Source organism: Natator depressus, chromosome 2, assembly GCF_965152275.1.
Source record: "Natator depressus isolate rNatDep1 chromosome 2, rNatDep2.hap1, whole genome shotgun sequence".
In the NCBI taxonomy this organism is placed as follows: domain Eukaryota; kingdom Metazoa; phylum Chordata; order Testudines; family Cheloniidae; genus Natator; species Natator depressus.
This window is the reverse complement of record NC_134235.1, coordinates 79,519,341-79,539,152: the sequence shown is the minus strand read 5'-3', so window position 1 is coordinate 79,539,152 and position 19,812 is coordinate 79,519,341. Positions and strand designations below refer to the sequence as shown.

General features: G+C 43.5%; 2 protein-coding genes across 3 annotated transcripts in view; both read right to left on the bottom strand.

Moving 5' to 3' along the window:
* The window catches only part of SLC35D4 (solute carrier family 35 member D4), an 81,960-nt gene extending 74,690 nt beyond the window's left edge, over positions 1-7,270 (bottom strand). The window contains exons 1-2 of one of the 2 annotated variants that reach the window (XM_074944504.1): positions 7,062-7,270; positions 1,139-1,185 (exon numbers count right to left, since the gene is read on the bottom strand). In XM_074944504.1, coding sequence (XP_074800605.1) covers positions 1,139-1,185; positions 7,062-7,133 — 119 coding nt within the window. In that variant the 5' untranslated portion in view covers positions 7,134-7,270. The remainder of the gene's footprint in view (positions 1-1,138; positions 1,186-7,061) is intronic. The other variant, XM_074944505.1, reaches the window with a different exon arrangement.
* A 5,690-nt stretch (positions 7,271-12,960) lies between these two features.
* LOC141981447 (uncharacterized) lies at positions 12,961-14,863 on the bottom strand. Its single transcript, XM_074943119.1, has 2 exons — positions 14,631-14,863; positions 12,961-14,205 (listed from the first exon to the last, which is right to left on the bottom strand). The coding sequence occupies exons 1-2, from the start codon at positions 14,763-14,765 to the stop codon at positions 12,961-12,963; spliced, it is 1,380 nt and encodes a 459-aa protein (XP_074799220.1). The 5' UTR covers positions 14,766-14,863.
* Between the last annotated feature and the right edge of the window lie 4,949 nt (positions 14,864-19,812).

The window sequence follows — 19,812 nt, the reverse complement described above, 5'->3', positions numbered from 1 at the left end:
ACATGCAAAGGCCTTTTAACAGTCAGCATTTACCAACCATCACTACACGAAGATAGCCCACTATTTCCGTGTACTCAGGAAAGGAAATAACTGCAGCAACTCAGATAGCACAGTGTGGTAACTGCTAGTGAATGCTGACTTTTAATGAGGACTTACCATATTTGTCTTCTACATACTCCCCTCACACACACTTCATCCCAGAAAATATGAAGTATTGCGGGGGAGGGAGGGGTGTTTGTTTATACAGTGCCTAGTACAGTGGGGTCCTGGTCCATGACCAGGCCTCTTGGGTGAAACAGTAGTATAAAGTAATTTGTACACACATTGACAGTAGAACAGACTCCTGAAAAAAGATGTCATAACTCTTTTTTGGATTAATAGACCTCCCAGGCCTCAAAGAAAATGGAGATTCATAGGGGTTCATCACAGTCAAGGGGGGGAAAGACAGAAAAAGTTAGGTAATGGTCCACGACTTGAAAATATCCACTCTGCATAAACACTATTGGCAGGTCACATATGCCAAGAGAACAAAAATGATGGTGAAATCCTGACCTCCATTAACATGAATAGGCGAGGATTTCACTCAATGTCTTTTATAAATTGATGACAGCAGTGAAAGTAAATACAGCTAACTTGGCCAAAACAAAAGGCTTGTCAGAGTCACTGCATAAAGTTGTGATTTGTAATACTGTACAGAATTACAATTAAGAAATGGGCTGAGCTTAAAAATAAAGTGTCCTTGTATTTGTATTAGCCTAGATACAGATTCGTATTTAATTGTTAGCATATTGGAAGAAATTAAATGAATCACATATGCACATAAGCCAAAATCAGTACTTCCTAAAATGGTGTGGGAATCTTATAATTGCTATTTTCCTAGATTAAAATATCAGGCCACCATAAAAACTAGAATTGATGGAGAGGCTGTTGACCTTGTAAACAAATACTTTACCATGATGACATTAATAATAACAGACAAGTTAACAAACACTTTACTAGGGCTCCATGGAGTATGTTTTCTAGACAAGAAAAGCCTGTAATGACAGGAGATGCTAAAGTTAGCTTCAGCATGGAACAGCTAGACGTTTACTGATTAGAGTCATATTTCAAACAAATGTGTTTTTCAAATGGTACTTACCCTTGAAAAAGGGTAGGGTAGGTGAATTTCAGGACAGACAGGACATACTGGAAAACAAATACAAAGTTAATGAACATTACACATCCATGGTGTTATAACATTAACAGACATTCACAAAAGTAATGGAGTACAAGAAACTTCTACAGAAAAAAGCACGAGCAAGGAATTCTAAAATCAGTGCAATAGACACACATCCCCAGTGCAGAACTGTTCTTAGCATTTCAGATGTGCTGGACCCTGCCTCATTCAGTGCAGGAGTTACATGGCATTAGAGTAAATAAAGGCTGAGGGCTGCACATTGAACAATGGAGAGAAATATAAATATTGGACAGCTGTCACATTCACTGAGCACCTTCCACACTGCACATGAGGCAAGGATCTGGAGGAAAAAAAATGTGACATGTAATTAAAACTGTATCATATTACACGCCCACCCTGGGGCAGAGGTAAGGTTGAATGGGCATGTTAACTTTGCCATTTCCTGACAATGAGCGGTGCACTTCGCAATCTCAGTGTGGTTAGTATAGCTTATTTGCATATAATATTAACTAGTGTTTGGAAAGTGCTTTGGAAATGTAACATGCTACAGAAGAAGCATTAATATTGTTTCTTTAGAATGTTTTAGCAGATCAGTATGTGTGGGATGTGGATCCTAGGGTGATTTCCCACATATGTGCCTCTGCAAATAAGGAGCAAAAATCTACCCACACTTATGCCTATGCAGCACCGAAGTACTTGCTATGACCAGGTTTATAAACACCATCCCCAGTAAAAGGGAGAAGGAGTTAAACTTTCTCAGAAGGAAGGAAAAATACCTGCCACACCCAAAGATGCTGGAACTAGGGGTGCTGCTGCACCCCCTGGCCTGAAGTAGTTTCCATTATGTACAGGGTTTACAGTTTGGTTCAATGACTTTCAGCACCCCCACTATACAAATTGTGAGCCAGCTGCTGGCCAGCCCCCAAAAGGGATAATACAAGCTGTCTGTGCTAAAGGGAGGTGCAGGCAAGTGGACCATATTATTAAGAAGTAAGGCTTTGGGAGCTAGCAGAGATATTTACTCCCTGTAAGGATCATACTTTGCTTAGACAACAGGCTAAGAAGATTCTGCCTACAGGGCTCAGCACTGAACAGCATGGAGGGTGAGAGACTTTGATCCTAGACTGTTCAGGGACTGTGAATGGTCCTTATGTTCCCTGGAATGGTGAGAATGGCAAGAACTCTTGGGGATGATTTAAATAAAACTCTTGATTAAGATCTAGTGCTGGTAAGCCTTAGCGTTTGAACCTGAAATTTGGCTGAACCCTAATGATCATTTTGGGGCTTGCAGTGGAATCATATGGAGTAATTTTTGGCTCTGGGCTAGGACTCCAGCCATGCTCTTTTACAAGTTACCACTTAGAGCAGGGGTGGGCAAACTTTTTGGCCCGAGGGCCACATCTGGGTGGGGAAATTGCTTGCAGGGCTGGGGCACGGGGTTGGAGTGCGGGGGTGGAGTGCGGGGTGTCGGAGGGGGTGCGGTGTGCAGGAAGGGGCTCAGGGCAAGGGGTTGGGGCAGAGGAGGGGTGCAGGGTGTATGAGGAGGCTCACGGAAGGGTTTAGGGTGCAGGAGGGGTGTGGAGTGCAGGAGGGACCTCAGGTCAGGGGGTTGAGGTGCAGGAGAGATGCAGGGTGCAGGAGGGGGCTCAGGGCAGGGCGTTGGGGTGCAGGAGGGGTGCGGGGTGCAGGAGGGGGCTCAGGCAGGGGGTTGGGGTGCAGGAGGGGTGTGGGATGTGGCAGGTGGCTCAGGGCAGGGAGTTGGAGTGCAGGAGGGGTGCGGGGTGCAGGAGGGGGCTCCGGGTACGGGGTTGGGGTGCAGGAGGGGTGCCAGGTACGGGAGGGGGCTCAGGGCAGGGGGTTGGGGTGCAGAACGGTGTGGGGTGCAGGAGGGGACTCAGGGCAGGGAGTTGGGGTGCGGGGTGCAGGAGGGGTTCAGGCTCCAGCCTGGCGCCACTTACCTAGAGCGACTCCAGGTGGCAGTGGCACGCACCGGGGCCAGGGCAGGCTCCCTGCCTCCCTGCCCCAGCCCCATGCCACGGCCGGGGACGAAAGCGGCCGGCACCACGTCCCTGCGTGGCCCCTGAGGGTGGAGGGGGGCACAGAGAGCTCCGCACGTTTCTCTCACCTGTGGGTACCTCTCCCGAAGCTCCCATTGGCCACGGTAACCCATTCCTGGCCAATGGGAGCTTTTGGGGAGGTACCCACAGGCAAGAGCAGCGTGCGGAGCCCTCTGCTGCCCCACGCCCACGGGCTGCAGGGATGTGGTGTGGCCGCTTCCCACAGCGGCGCAGCGCCACGGGGGTGGCAATCCCAAGGGCCGGATCCAAAGCCCCGAGGGGCCAAATTCGGCCCTTGGGCCATAGTTTGCCCACCCCTGACTTAGAGCCTCACTGACATTAACGGGGGACATTAAGCATGTGAGTGGGCCCAGTTAATCTCATCTATCTCAGTCAATCCAGGTTGGGTTTCCTAGGTATATCATTATTGGGCATAATGTAATGCAGACTTGTTACTGACATTTTAATAATATAGAGTCCAAAGATATGTATCTTTGGTTGAAACCACAGGCTCCAAACTTAACCAACATATGTATGCAAAAGATACCCTCACTTCACATATACTACTCATGATTCTTATAAATAAAAATTACAAGTAGAATTGTAGAACTTAGAGAAGTGAAAATCTATTTGATCACCCAGTCCATTACACTTTCTATCCACGTATCCACTTGACCAGTATGTATTCTAATATTGGGCATCGAAGGTTTCAGATGTGTCTTTATGTAGCTTGCCTCGCAGTGAAACTAAATGTATACTCCAAGCTAACTTTTTAGTTGTGATGTGAATAAATATGCCTGCTACACATTTTTTCAGATGAGTATGTGAATAATTGCAACAATTAGGTCGTACAGGTGTAAATGAAAGCAGAATTTAGCCCTGCAGATGAAATTTAACTAACAAACCTATTGATGCATGAGCCAAAAAAGAATCCAGCTTGCAGTCTTAACAATAGTTGCTCTGTAATGCCTTCAGGAGTAAAGAGTAGCAAAAAACCTATTGGCATAATCTTGGAAGGAGCTGAGCAAAACTCAATACCCATTGCCTTTAATGGGCATGGAGGGTGTGAACCTCTTGCAGGAATTGGCCCCTATATTTTGTTACTAAAGAAATGACTTCAGTACAAACTGGGAGGAGGTCTGAGTAAGAAAGTGGCATTTTACGGATACTCTTCAGAGTTGATATATGTCTTGGTTTAAAGCACAAGTGTCTTTCTTCTTTGCTTTTGTTCATGCAGTGCCTGGGACAAATGTAAATGCCTTACTCTGATTATCTTTTAACTTTCCTGCATTAAATCCATAAACAATTTTTAGGTGTGTGAGGGAGCTTTGTTTATCTTATCTAAAATATATTTACCCAGCACTTTCTGCAGCCCAACACCATTTAGATACAACACAGCTGCTGTTTTGGCCCCTTTCGGTTCCTACCTGCTACGTCAACCCTTCTTGACATTCTTAATAGAACGTTTGTGTGGGAGAAACTCAGAAGCTGCAGGGGGGAAGGGGATGATTTTACATTGGGTCCTCATGAAAAACTACATTTCTTCATCTCTCCCAAGAAGTTCCACACACCTTTGTTGTACAAACAAAGGTGTCTCTTCTTGCAAAGTATCTGCACCAGTGCCACAGAGGCATCCTCTAGCAGAGAAAATAAGAAGAGGTTACCATAGTTTCCCCACAGTTATGGGACAATCAAAATGCAAACTCTGGGATTGATTCTGATCTCACTTGTGTCAGTTTTACCACTAGAATTCCACTGGCTTCAGTGAAATTACTGTTAATTTTCATCATTCTCATTGACAGCAGAATCACAAACTTACTGATGCCATCAACCCTGGGCTACAGGAATTCAAAATAAACCTGTGAAACTCAGAATGTGGAATTAAAACTACATAATACACAAACTCAGGTACTTAGCGAACAAATAAAACAGTTCTGGAATAAGTTTAGGCCATAAAAATTCTCATCCACAGTGTGCACTCTGGCATATTTTTCCTTCTATTTCTTCATGGAACTTCTAATGACATCAATGAGAGAGCACAGTGGAAAGTAGATTTTTGCCCTGAACTTACATTTTAATGAGGCTATAATGAATATTAAGCTTTGCTTAGCTACCATGATCACCCTTTAAAACTTTGGCAGTTTTGTCTTGGATCAGGTACTTTGGTGTTTGCAGTATTCCCTAGTGAATGTTGCAACTACTAAACTACCATTCTATTTTTAATGGTGGCTACTGTGCCTTCTGGTATACACTTAATCCTATGTTGGAAAGCGTAAGGACTACGTGATATATCAGGTCTTTACCACCTCCGCTTTCTATGTTTGCCAGGCAGCTAGTAATGGCCTTACAAGAATATTAAACTAACACTGTCAAAGCAATAGAACTACTGGCTCTGTAGCTAATATTTTTTGTTTGGATTGTAAAGAGGCCCTCCCTTCGCTCTTGTCAGTAGGCAGGATATTGGAATTTACATACCTTGAAAATGTTGCTTGTTTTCACATCTTTGAAAATGGAGCAGGTGAATGAGACTTGGATGTGCATGAAATCATGGACAATCATATCCCCACAACAGCAAATAGAAACCCATTAGAGCTTTAGCTGAGAAGCTGGGATTTCATTTATGTTGCAGCCCTAATTTTGGAGGGACTGGCGAACTTTTACTAATAAGTATCATTCTCAGTTTTGTGCTTTTTTTTTTACTACTGTCAGTGTTTGTCTGCCACTGTAAGTTAACGGTTACTATATTTACAAGCCTTACATTGTATTGAAAGGATACTCTCAGATGTGAGAGGCCCAAAATTAGACTTACTGGAATTTAAAAAAAAAAAAATTTTTTTTTGAGAGGATTTTAAACATTTCAATTCTTCTTATGGGGGAGGGGGAAGTATCAGCAAAACCGCACTCATGAGCAACACTAGAACAATAATAATGTTTAAGGATTACATTAAGAAACCAGGATCCTGGTTCTAATCTAATGTACACACCTATAATTCCACTTACTTCGGTGCAGTTACTGCTGCTTTACACTGGAATAGGTGAAAAGATAATGAAGCCTCATGTTTCAATTTCAAGCTTCCAAAGAAGTTTTTAAAAAGTGAGAAGAAATATAAAATGGCAGTCACACTTAAGTGAAAGTACTGTACAGTAATCATAACTGTAATTAATACTTGTTTAATTCTTCCCAGCCCCTTTCCCACACGGAGCCACTACTTCACTCATTTGTCCAAGGCTTTGTTCTCTGCCTTACAGTAACTTTGTAATCTGTGCATTTACAAATAGCCCCTAATGCTTCCTATCACTTTCAGCTTTTCCAGATTTTTCTTCGACCTAACTTTCCCCCTCTCTGCTTTCCGGGGGCGGGACAGAGGTTGGGTATAAGGCGTGAAGGAATTGTTCGATTTGATGGCTTCTTGCCGCTGGGCTGTTCTTTTAAAGGGAGATACAGCCGCAGAGATGCATCCTGCTAATATGGGGTTTCTATTGGGTGTCTCCCTCAGATAGAGGGGCTGGAAGTCTCAACAATACAGGGACCCCTTCCCGATTCCTCTGTCTGTGCACAAGGACTATTTGCAAGGAGAAAGGGGTTTTGTATGCAGCTGACTATGACCAGCTGGAGTCTCTCAATTCTCAAGAGAAACTGAAAGTGAAATAGCAGCTCCTCCTCTTTCAGCAGGCAAGGGAAGATGCTGAGAGAAGAAAGAAATGCAGTTAGCCTTCCTGCTGTCAGATCTGGGAGAAAATCCAGGGAGGTGAATTAAAAAAAAGGAATGCTCAGGCAATCAGTCAATCAATCAATACAAACCAACTTACAGCTCCCTCGTCCTCACCTTGTTGGTGAAATAAGAAGCCAGATAGAAGAGACAGAAGGACAGACCAGCTGCAGGTCTCTTTAAATACATCTGTCACAGCATTTCCCCCGTCCGGGTGAGGAAGATGAGGCACTGGTTCTTCCCGCTGTGATCAACTGGAGACAGTGCTCAGGAAACTGCCACCTGGAGTGGCTGCCATGACAGAGACACGTTGCTCTGTGTTTGCTCCAATAGGCACAAGAACAACCTCCTGAGGCACTGCCTTCTTAAAGGGGCGATGCTCCCTCTTGCCAGAGGAAACCCATTCCAGAGGCGAGACACACAGATGTGCTCACTCTCCCCACCACCACCCGCACACACACACACACTTCTTACACTTGTGTGGTTCTCACACTCACGATTCTCTCACACTCCAGCTGACTGTGGAAAATAAATGCCTACAGATTTTAATAGCGAATGGTAACCTTTCCATAGGTTGTTTTTGGGAAACCATCGCAAAACCACCCTTTGGGAATTACATCCCTGCTCTAGAATTCTGTAGCGGTTCAAAAATTATAGAAAAGATCACATTCTCTATTAAGCTTCACACACTTGTCTACATAATGACATAAGGTGGGTTTTTTTTAAATCAGATTAGTTCTATAATGTTTACATAGCTCAACTGGAAACCCCTCTAACCACCCTTTCACACCTTTAAATCATGCTAGTTGGTGGCCATGTGGCTGTATTCTGACATTCCAAACATCTGAGAAGTTCAAACAGCTACTTTTAAAAAAAAAAAAATCCTGCCGCAGAATGTTTCCTTCTTTTCATCCCAAAAATATGGGATTTCCCAAAACAATTACCCCATCTAAGGCCCAGTGTGGGCAAAATTCAGTCATAGCCCAGTGACAGCTTTTCTAGAGAGAAAAAGTGTTGGAGTTCTGTATGTAATGGCCCTGATGGGCCTGAAATGGGAGCATGATCCCACTGTGAAAGGAAGATTCCCATGTTCAAAATGCGGTATGCAGCACTCACTTCTAGCCCTGAAAGAATCCAAGACATCAGACTTTAAAGAAATGACATTTTTACTTATAGAAAAGCTATGTTAGGTAGCTTTAGACGTTTTAACAGCTCCCTCTGAGCCCTGAACCATTGGTTGGACTCATGGGCCTGGACCTACAAAGGGACTTAGGCATTGCAATGCTCAGTGTCACAACACCTAACTTTTAAACTCCTAGAAATCACAGAGATAACACTGCAATTCACAACAGCTGCTTTAGGGATCTAACCTCCCCATACAATGAATGGGGAAAGATAGATGCCATATAATGCTATCCACAAAACCCAGCACACTAGTTGGGGAGCTGCCTAAGCTAGCCAATGGGGGAAGCCAATATTAAGCCCTGTCCCTCTCTCAGATATAGGTACCTAAATCCAGGCTGCAGTAAGGTGCCTATCTTTGCTTAGTGATCCACAAATGGGAACCCGTTTCCTGGAGTTAGATGGCTTAGGCACCTGTCACTGGACTTGGGGTGCAATACAGACCAGTGAGGTGTTGTGTCACCACATGCCCTGCAACCCTCGGTGCTTTACAATGCTTTGCTACTGTAGCTCCCAGCCTGGGATACTCATAACCAGCCTCTAAGCATGCAGGTCATACCCTTAGTGTCTGTCTGTATGCTAGATAGCACTGGTTCAGCAGCTCTGACCCAGAAGCCTGTCTACAGCCCCACAGCCCCATGCTGGCTTTCACCAGTCTTGGTTACAATCTGCAAGGTGACGCCAACACACTTCCAGTCCCAAGATTTCCCAAAAACGTGTGCTCTACAATATCCAGCCCACTCCTGGACAGTTCAGTGAAATAATAAGGTTTATTTGTTCCTTTAAAGAAATGAAAGTACATCACAGATTATTACCTTAACTGGAGGTAAATACACCCTTCCCTTTAACCACCACAATGAGTTGGTTTATAATAAAAATAAACACAAATTTATTAACAATAGGACATAGGTTAAGTGATGCCAAGTAAAAGAAATAAAAGTAGAGATAGTTACAAGCAAATAAAAGTGAAAACATGCATCTAAAAGTCTAAAATTTAATCTAGCAAGGTACAGTCTTTATTCAAGACTGGTTTCTCCCACCAGTCTTCCCTCTTCCCAGCCATGGCTGACTTTCCCTCAGTCAGGACCTTCCACAGAAACACAAGGCGCTGGTTTCCCTTGTCTCCCTATGTGAAAGCTCTTTGTCTCAGCAGGTTTCTCACCTATATTCAGTTCCCAGAGACTTCACACAGCCCGCCCCCTTGGTTGAAAGAACCATCTTTCTTGGGTTGCAAGAGCTCTGCCTCCTTGTGTCTGTCTGGTGATGGATGCCAAAGATGGCTTCTGGCTTTGCTTATATCTTCTGAAGTTCAATGAGTTTGCCTCAAGAGGCAGGATGATGTCATGCTGTTCTATGCAAATAGGGCTTCCATTGTATTTGGTCACACCTTGATTAATCTTAATAGACAGGTAGATAGCTGCCTTCTCTCATATCTGGGAGAGAACCTGTCACGGAAATTTGTTAGTCTCTAAAGTGCCACAAGAACTCCTTTTCTTGTCACAGACGAAAGCATAATATCATTATGTATCCATATTTCCTCATATATTGTTAACACATACGTTTCACAATTATATTAATCACCAGTGTGTCAGAGGCTTTCATAAAACACCTCACTCAATACATTTTTATAATACAGTAATATTGTATACAATCAGTTGATTCAATTACTTATCACGTCAGGCTCAGCCCCCCTGTGTTTATAGACCAGTACGCCTTTGCAATGTATTCTTTGAAAAGTAAAAACCCAGGCCAAGCTTCTCTCTCCTGCTGGGGCATAGACACCATGCTGCCTCTTCCACCAGTTGTTAGCTTGATAGCTTTGTTTACCTGTATGTAAATGTACCTTCATTGTCTCTCCCTGATGACCAGGGCGCTGGTCAGAGAAGCAAACACATTCCTTTGTCTAGGGCAGGCCTGTTTAACAACTCCCCCAGTATGCCTAAATTAAACACACTTTAATCCTAATTCTAGCATATATCCATACCTCTTAATACACATGTGCATACGTCATACAAGAATATTAATGATCAGTGAGTTATTGGTTTTCAAATGGTCCCTCATATAAGGCATATTTTTTACAAAGATTATTACAGTAGCATGTTGGGTGTGAGGACTGGGGGCAGTGTTTCTCAAATGCGGCCACTGTGGCCACATGCAGCCACCACAGCCTTTTCTTGTGGCCACAGCCTTCTAGGCAGTGATTGGGGGGGAGGGAGAAGCAGCAGCCCCTCCCCAGGGGCCACCAGCAGTGGTTGGGTCCCACCTCCCTCTGGAGAAGAGACACACAAGCTGGAGGAGCAGGCAGTCAGTGAGTTTCCCACCTTCCCAGGAGTAACGGGGTTGGGCTTCAGCCCTGGGGGGTGATGGACACCAGGCTCCAACCACGGGGCTTCAACCTCTATTCCCAGGCCCTGTTCCCTGGATGTGGGGCTTTGGGCTCCATTCCCTGGCTGCATGGTGGCGGGCTTTGACCCCGAACTCACCCCCCCCATCACCTCTGGCCCCCGCTGCCTCCCCCAGTGCCCCATCGCCCCTGGCCCCTGCTACCTCTGTACCCACCTCCCCATCCAGGGCTTAATTTGTCCCCAAGCTTGCTGGGGCTGAGTAAGTCTGCTGTGAAAAGTGATAGTAACAAACATACAAATATCACTTTTCAGAGCAGACTTACTTATAGCTAGCAAGTCTTTAAAAAACAACAACCCCCAAAAGCAAAAGAAACAACAAGAAGAAACACAAGAATGTTCAAAGCACCTTATTTGTGTTTCTATTCTGTTTTGGTCCAGCAAAGAATAGAAACAACTGTACATTATTCTTATTATTGAGTCGGCAAAAAAAAAAAAAAAAAAAAACACCCTACATAGATAAATTACAATGATTTGGACATGTATATGTGCATATTTATTTGTTTTTCCTAAAGTTAATTAAGTATTTTAGGAAAAATTGTCAGAGCGGCCACCAAAACATTTGTTGTGAGAACCCCTGGCTTATGGTCATAGCACGTAAGCAGTTTCTTGTGTGAATAAGTTGGTGCTTACCTCTCTCCATAGAAAAAGGCTTGAGAAGGAGGAACAGAAAACCACCTTGTAACTCTTAGCCAAAGGGACAGATGTAAGGCACATGGGGAGGCTAAGCCTCCCCAAATGGGGCAAGAAATGCCGGATTCTGCACACCTCCCTTTGGAAACATGCTAGCCTGCTGCCTTTGGAGCGCCACCGCCCAAAGCGCCAAGCTTTGTGGGGGATCGGAGAGGAGTGAGCAGGAAGCAAGGGGAGCTTCAGGGGGTGGAGACGAGTGGGGTGGACTTGGGGGAGGGGGTGGAGCAGGGGCAGGAAGAGGCAGCAGTGGGGCAGGGCCTTCGGGGAAGAGACTGAGCGGGAGCAGGGCCTCAGGGTGGAGCAGGGGTGGAGCGTGGACAGGGCCCCAGGGGGAGGAAGCTGAGCAAGGGTGGGGCCTCAGGACGGAGCCACAAGTGGGTCACCCCCCCACACACTTCTACGGAGCTTTCAGCACTCATGCCCAGCCTCCCCAAACTCAAGAGTCATGTGCCAAATATGCTCTTAGCCCAATGGTTAGAGCACTCACCTGGGATGTGCCAAGTCTAATTTCAATCTCCCCACCCTCGCCCTGTCAGAGGATGGGGGAAGATTTGAACAGGGGTCTCCCACCTCTCAGGTACATACTCCATCCACCCAATTATAGGATATTTGATATGGGGCTCCCTCAATCTCTCCTGTTAAAGCTGTTCCACTGTGGCTAAATAATGAAAGAGAGATTGAAGGTTTCCCATGTCCCAGGTGAGTGCCCTACCTACCAGGCTACCAATCAGAGTCATTGTCTCTCATGATCTCACTTTCTATCCCAATGACTAGTAAGCATTTTTCCACAGTGGAGCACTCACTGGGCCAGACAGAAAGAGAGAGAGCACAACTGCAAATAATTCCATAGCCCAGTGATTAGGCCACCCACGTGGGAGATGGGAGGCCCAGAGTTAAGTTCCCCTGTGCCAATTACTCTTTAGTTAGCTTCAGCGTGAGAGACTGAGGGAGCTCTACCATAGCTTGGTGATTAGAGCCTTTGCTTCCCCTGTGGCAGAGGGGGCAATTAAATCTGGGTCTCCCCAATGCCAGGTGAGTGCTCTAATCCCTGAGCTAAAAGCTACACAGCAAGTACCTTTTACATGTCCTCCTCCAGCTGGACTTTGTAGCTTTATGGAGGCTAAAAGTTGGACTTAGCCACTAAGTCTGGGGTTTAAGCACCTATGTACCTCTGTAGAGGTAATTGGTACCCTGTTGTAACTAAGGCATCTGGCTTCCTAGTTGGAGGGATAGAAGGCACTGTGTCATAAACAAAGTAAATAGTGTCTTGTCAAGGTTTTCTGAGATGAACAGAGTAATTCTTATGGCTTCAACACTCATGAGAAATGTAGCCATCTCAAACTCATACCATCATATTGTCCCTCAAATATATGTATGTGTGGGTATATATGCTCATAGCTCAATTGTTTAATGATCTGGTAAGAAGTAGGGGAGACATACAACAGTAAAGGGACACAAATGTAAATATAAAAATTATTATAATAAATTTCACAGCTGCTATACTTATCACAATATCTTTGTCCTGAGGAAGTTAACCTGTGAAATTCCAAAAGGATTTTGTACCATGTCACGTATCCATTATTATATTAAACTACCAGACAGTGCAGTGAGTTCATATGATGTATTAATGCTCGTACTGTTAGAGGATGGTCTTTTGTAGTTCAGAAATAATCATGCTTCTTGCCGTATGTATGTTAGACTTTTATTGAAGGTCGCAGAAGTACAGTTCTTACAATCCTTTAATTTTTACTGCTACAGTCTAGTCCTTTAAAAGAGTAATGCATAAATTGATCAGTTGTGCAAACTGGATTCCCAGTCAAAATTATTTTTGTGATATTATGGTTCATCTTAAATGCATCATCCTCTATTTCTCTTATATTGTTCATGGAGAGATCCAAAAGTTCCAAATTAGCCATATTGTCAGTGAATGTTTTTGGTAAGATTTTTATGCCATTACAGCATAAAGTTAACTCAATCAGATTTTGAAGGCCTGAAAAAATGGGTGGAGTGTGGAGACAATTTTTGTCCAAATGCAGAAACTCTAGCTTAGTATTATTTATGAATAGATTTTTGGGAACATTACCAATACAATTTGCAGATAAATTAAGAACTTCCAGCCGCTCCAACCCTGAAGCGAAGTCAGAAGGCATCTCTGAGAGTAAATTACTAGACAGGTCAAGTTTCCTTAAGGTAAACCTGCCAGCAAACAAGAGAGGTGGAATATTTTGGATTCTATTTTTAGAAATTGAAAAATGTTCTAGGTTGTCGAGGGTTGTGAATATAGCATGTGATATCTCAGTAAAATTATTATAATCTAGCAGCAAGTCATTAAGACTCTTCAGGTTGTCAAACAAACCCTCAGGCAAATGGCTTATTTCATTGTGGGACAGAACAAGGATCTTAAGGTTACGAATGGGATCAAAAACTCCCTCTGGTATGGTGAGGAGATGGTTACCCGCCAGCATTAAGGTATCAAGCTGGGAAAGCCCCACAAACATGGATGCAAGCATCTTCAGCCTGTTATTAGAGAGGTCCAGATAGGTGAGTTTTTCTAGGGAGATGAAAATTGTACTGTCCAGAAGACCCAATCTGTTTTCAGCTAAGTTTAACCAAACCAGTTTCTTTGTGTTCCTGAACAAGTTTGATGGCAAGTCTGTGAAATTGTTCCCAGAGAGATCCAGAGAGAGGATGCTCTTGCTGATATTGTCAAAAGAGTCATTCTGAAGTGACAGCTTGTTGTTGGCTAAACCAAGGAATGTGAGATTGAGAAGGTGCTGAAACACTCCTGGAGAAATGAGGGTTAAATGGTTGTCGTTCAAGATCAACGTTTCTGTTTTTTGAGCGATACCATGTGGAACTTCATATAAACTGGCACAGCGGCAATCCATTAGAGAAGGGGTACATAAACACTTCTGGGGGCAGTCTGGCAGTGAAAGGATATATCCAAAGAGCAGCAGAAATAGCACAGGGACCATTATTACAGCCTGCAGGGGAACACAGAGGAGAAAAGGGAACAAATCAACCAATAAATGTGAGCTCCTTCATTTGGGTGTGGTTTTATTTCTAATAAATAAGGCTATATACGTGACGATTTTTCATCTACATCTCAACAACATTGCCAGTCATTTTCCGTAACTAAAACCACCCTTTGACAGCATTTATCTCTTCCTGATCAGGGATCTTTCAGACAGTGCTGCTAAACCTGCCACCACAGAATTCTTAAGGGCTCATGCCACACCTGGCTGAAATGCCAAAGTGGGGCCAAAGTCTCTGGTGCTACTGTAATCCCCTCGTGGAGCTCTCTCCCAGCGCTTGTGCACGACCACACTCACACTTCAACGTGCCGCTGCGGAAGCGTTCCCGTGACAGCGCTTTGAAGTTTCCAGTGTAGCCATGCCCTTATACCCACATAACTACATGGCTTTAAATTCACATATCCATATAAAAACACTGTGTAGACAACCCCTTTTACATTCTCATGATATTCTTTGATTCCCATATTTTTCTTTCCCTCTACGTATGCATAACTTTCATTGCCATCCATGGGAGTTCTGTATATGTAGAGGGGACATAGAACTGAGATCCATTATGTAACTCAGAGGCAGAATTTTGCAGTATTCCCATATTTTGACAAGGTACAGTAAGCACTGACTACAATATGAAATGAAAGTTATCAGTCTGACTCCTGTCTACATGTAACCACTAAATTTCAACTTAGGAGATGTGCTGTGTTTTCTCTGAAAATTTAAAGGTGACTTACAAAGAAGTGAAGAAAAAGTTTGCATCCATATTTTTTGTGTGTGTGCTTGTTTATGATGTATCAAAAAAGCCTAAAATGTTGACTAAGATATTTTTCAGTGCTGGTTTTTTTCTGCCCTTTTTTTTTTTTTTTACATTAGAAATTGTATTGTCTACTCTGTTTTTCTTGGAAAACTTTCTGGATGACTGAAGAATTAGTGAGATTGATCTCACAAGGAAGAAGAGAATGAAATCTTAGCAACTGAGAACAAATTTTTAACCAGACTTTTCTATAACTTCTTTTTTTTTTCTTTTTTTAAAAGTTTTTCTTAATATGTATTTAACTCAAACAACTGGCAAACAGCTGGTGAAATATTCAAACACACATCTACAACTGAAGGATACGAAAGTTCCCTGTACAATTCTATGATTCTCCAAACAGTTCTCCAGTAAAAATAGTAAGGACAAGCTTTATATTTCTAAGATAAGAAATAAGATTTTTTTTCCTTTTAAAAAAGCAAAGCAAAACAAAAAACCTTTCAGAGCTTCTTAGATCATAAAGCAGTAATAAAAAGGGTACAATGCCATTTTTAAAATTTTAATTTGCAGGTCACCTTTAAGAAAACAAGAAAAAAATCACCCAATTTTGCTGCCAACAGATAAGCAGGATAAAAGAACTAAAACTGAGTACATTTGTGTCTAATTTTAGACAAATCAAAGTAAGCATTGTACAAGTTCAAAAGCGAGTTAATAACAGTTTATAGCAAAATAGTTCTAAGCAAATGGCCAATATACTCAACCTGAAATGTTCCTGTGTGTTCCTTCAGCAGTCTGAGAAATGTAACCAAAACTAATTTCACAAGCTGTAGCTTTCATTGCTTAACTTATGTTCGTTGGCTTAATTTGTTTATTGAGTAAGACTTCCCAGAAGAAAAAAAAAAAAGGATGATGACGAAACACAAGAAAACTGTAAACACCTAAATTTTACAGCACTGTTTAGATACTACAGTGATTGGTGCTCTGTAAAAACTTTAGTCAAGTAGAAAAACAATAAAGGATCTGTCCCACCTTGCCATGATTAGCAGTCAGCCTTTTGTTATAAGCATGTTTGGACGACATTCTTGCAAACTCATACCTGTGACTGGACCTTGGGCCTCCACAGAACCCTATTTTGTGGGGGCTGCGTACAGGTGCACAATAGGGTTGCCAACTTTCTAATGGCACAAACCCAAACACCTTGCCCTGTCCCCTGCTCCACCACTGCCCCGAGGCCCTACCCCTGCCCTGAGGCCCCGCCCCCACGTGCTGCATCCTCCCTCCCTCTGTCGCTCTCTCTCCCCCACCCTCACTCACTTTCACCAGACTGGGACAGGCGTTGGGGTGCAGGAGGGGGCTGAGGGCTCTGGCTGGGGTTGTGGGCTCTGGGGTGTGGCCAGGGATGACAAGTTTCAGGTTAAGGACGGGGCTCCGGGCTGGGACAGGGGTTGTGGTGTGGGGGTGGCTGAGGGCTCCAGCTGGGAGTATGGGCTCTGGGGTGGGACTGGAGGTGAGGGGTTTGAGGTGCAGAAGGGGGCTCAAGGACCAGAACTGGTGCAGGGGGTTGGTGTGTTGGGGGGCATATGGGGTGAGGGCTCCAAGAGGGAGTTTGGGTGCAGGAGGGGACTCCAGGCTGGGGCAGGGGGTTGGGGGACGGGGTCCCAGCAGCACTTACCGTGGCTCCCAGGAAGGGGCCACCAGGTCCCTGCAGCCCATAGGTGCAGCCCATAGGTGCACGGGTGGCCAGGGAGGCTCTGCACGCTGCCCTCGCGCCTGCAGTTCCTGGCTCCCGACCAATGGGAGCTGCGGAGCTGGCAGTTGGGGTGGGGTCAGGGCGCGGCACCTCCCTGGCTGCCCAAGCACCTAGGGGCTGCAAGGACCTGGCAGCCGTTTCCAGGAGCCGCATGGAGCTAGGGCAGGCACAGAGCCTGCGTTAGCCCTGGGCCCCCGCTGCACCGCCAACTGGACTTTAACAGCTCAGTTGGCAATGCCAACTGGAGCCACCAGGGTCCCTTTCAACCAGGCTTTCTGGTCGAAAACTGGACGCCTGGCAACCCTAGTTGACAGGTCCACCCATGCATATAAGCTTGCAGCACTGGAGCCCTAATTTCATAGCACAGGACAAACAAAGTAGCACAAACACAGGAATAGTAAATATAGCCTAGATATGGACACCTGCATGCCACAGTGACAGATGCATGAGAGATGCCTAGCTAGATTACACTGCAGATCAGCTATGCAACATATGGAAATATTGATTTAAAGAGGTCAAAATATTGTTTTAAGGAGGTCAAATCTGTTTACTGAAGAAAAAATGTCCTTTTTATTATGCCATCGATTCAACATGAATGACTTTTAATGTACCAAGAAAGATTAAGATAATTTTACACTGGTATCTATGAAAACAGTATAGTGAGTAAGTGATTAAAATATATTTGATTGCTGATATAATGATGTATCTTTAGCTCACGTACGGTGAATTCGGAGTCTCTCCTTCTGCAATACTTTGTTAAGCTCCAATCCTCCAAACCCTTATGCTCAAGGTTAATTTTATTACCATGAGTAGACATTGTGGGATGGTTGTAAAGTTAAGCATGTGCATAAATGTTTTGAAGGTTCAGGGCTTTAGTAGTATGTTGTAATAGAAAAAATATAAAAACTAGAAATGACAGATCAAAATCAGATCCCCCTCTCTGTCTTTGCATTTTATATGTATATTATTTTATTTTCTGTAGTTACAGTTGTACAGAGAATTTGCATGTTTCAATATTTTTTGCATCCTTATCTAATGGTGACCATGATGACATCTCACATCTTCTACAATATGCTGTGTCTTTTGTCAAGGACCTGATGCAATGACATGTTAAACTGAAAGATTAAAAAAACAAATTGAACAAAGTTTTCAATTAATACCTGAGAAATATCAATATCAAAAGGAATACCACTTGTATGTCATCTTTCCACAGGATATCACAATAAATAAAAAATAACAATTAAAACATTGTACATTTATATAGCAGAACTTTTCATCACAAAGGATTCTGAAGTTTTGCACAAACTAGACATGTAAACCAACTGCATTTACTTTGGGGATGAAAAAAACCTGCCAAATAGTGCATAGTATACTGCACAAAAAGGGACGAAAGAATTTTTTTTTTGGCCAAGAACAGCAATATCTTACTTATGAAAAGTGCCTCTGTCGAATGACTGAACTGACCCTGCAGAATTGAAACCTGAGGCTAGGGTGACCAGATGTCCCAATTTTATAGGGACAGTCCCGATATTTGAGACTTTTTCTTATATAGGCTCCTATTACCCCCCACCCTCTGTCCCGATTTTTCACACTTGCTATCTGGTCATCCAACCTGAGGCTTCAAGGAATCTATATATTCCAGATATATCAATCTAAGCCATGAAAACTTTATTCCAACAGAGCCTGAGTCTTGGATAATCCACCTAGTGCTCAGGCATGTGTTAAGAATGAGGATGGGAACTTGCATAAATGCTGTTCATAATGACTATGTTAAATAATAGGTTCCATCTCTTTACATCTATTGCTAAATGTCAGGAGAAATACTAGTGGAAGTCTTCTTAAGATATTTTAAAATTTATTATTATTAGGAAATGTTAATGTGCGGCAAGTTCCTCCATTTACTTCTCATTTTACAGAACATCACCTCTTATTAACACAACTTAGAGGTCAAAGGCCTTCTATGTCAATGGAATTCTCTCCATTGGGCCAAAGAGAGCATGTATGAGACTGACTCTGTAGCCTGGTGGTTTGGGCAACCATGTGGGAGGTGAGAAACCCGGGATCAAGTTCCCCTGTGCTAATCACTCTTTAATTATTGCTACACAGTGGAACAGCTTCAACAGGAGAAGTTGAAGAAATCCTGCACAAGACTATCTTGAGCTAAGTGGTCGGGGCTACCTCCTTAGAGGTAGGAGACAATTGTTCAGATTCGTTCTTCCCACGTCTAGCAGAGGGGGGGAATTGAACCTGGACCTGCCACATCCTGGGTGAGTGCTCTAACTACTGAGCTAAAAGTTACAAAGTGGAAGGGGTAGCATCTCCTCTGACAGCCATTTTGTGTGACATGAGGCAGCCCCTTAACTCATTCTCACAAGAAATGATTTGGGCACCTAAGCTGCCTGACTCCAGGAGAGGGGTTCCCAGTTGTGGAGTGCCAGCAGAGATGAACATCTTCCTGCAACCTGGGCGTAGGCATCTATCTCTGAGAGAGGGACAGCACTATAGGACACATCCTTCTCCTCAGCATCTCTGTTGGTTAGCTTAGGCGGCTCTCCTAAGGCACATTCTAAGGCACCTATCTCTCCCCATTCATTGTGATAGGAGCCTAGATGCCTTACTCAGGCTTTGTGGCTTGCAGCGTTGTTCCTGTGATTTTCAAGGTGCCTAACGGTTAGAACCTAAGTTCTTTTGTGAATCTAGCCCAAAGATATTAAGTCAAAAATTTCTTCTTCTTTTTTATTTTTTTGAAATTGAAAAGAAGCTTCTCCGCTCTTGTTCACCACAGCTGTTGCCAAATAAGTCAAGATGTTAAATAAGTTAGAGTAGATTTTCATTTTGTTAAACTATAAAAATCAATTGCATTATTTCTGCCAGCCTTGGAGGAAAGCCACGTTTTGTGATAGGAACACTTTTAATGTTTTACTTGTAAACATCATGGAAAGAAAGATGTCACATTGTCAAGTCAGTTTCTCCTATTAATTCATTTAAGCAATGACAGTTTATGGGTAATTGATCCTAAGGAAGTGTGATGCTTTAAAACAGCGGTCCCAAACTTTTGAGGGTA

Coding starts and splice junctions, on each gene's coding strand:
- LOC141981447 (XM_074943119.1), bottom strand. CDS start 14,765: ATGGATGGCAATGAAAGTTATGCATACGTAGAGGGAAAGAAAAATATG. Junction 14,206..14,630: donor ATTTAAAGCCATGTAGTTAT/GTGGGTATAAGG, acceptor GTTCCCCTGCAG/GCTGTAATAATGGTCCCTGT.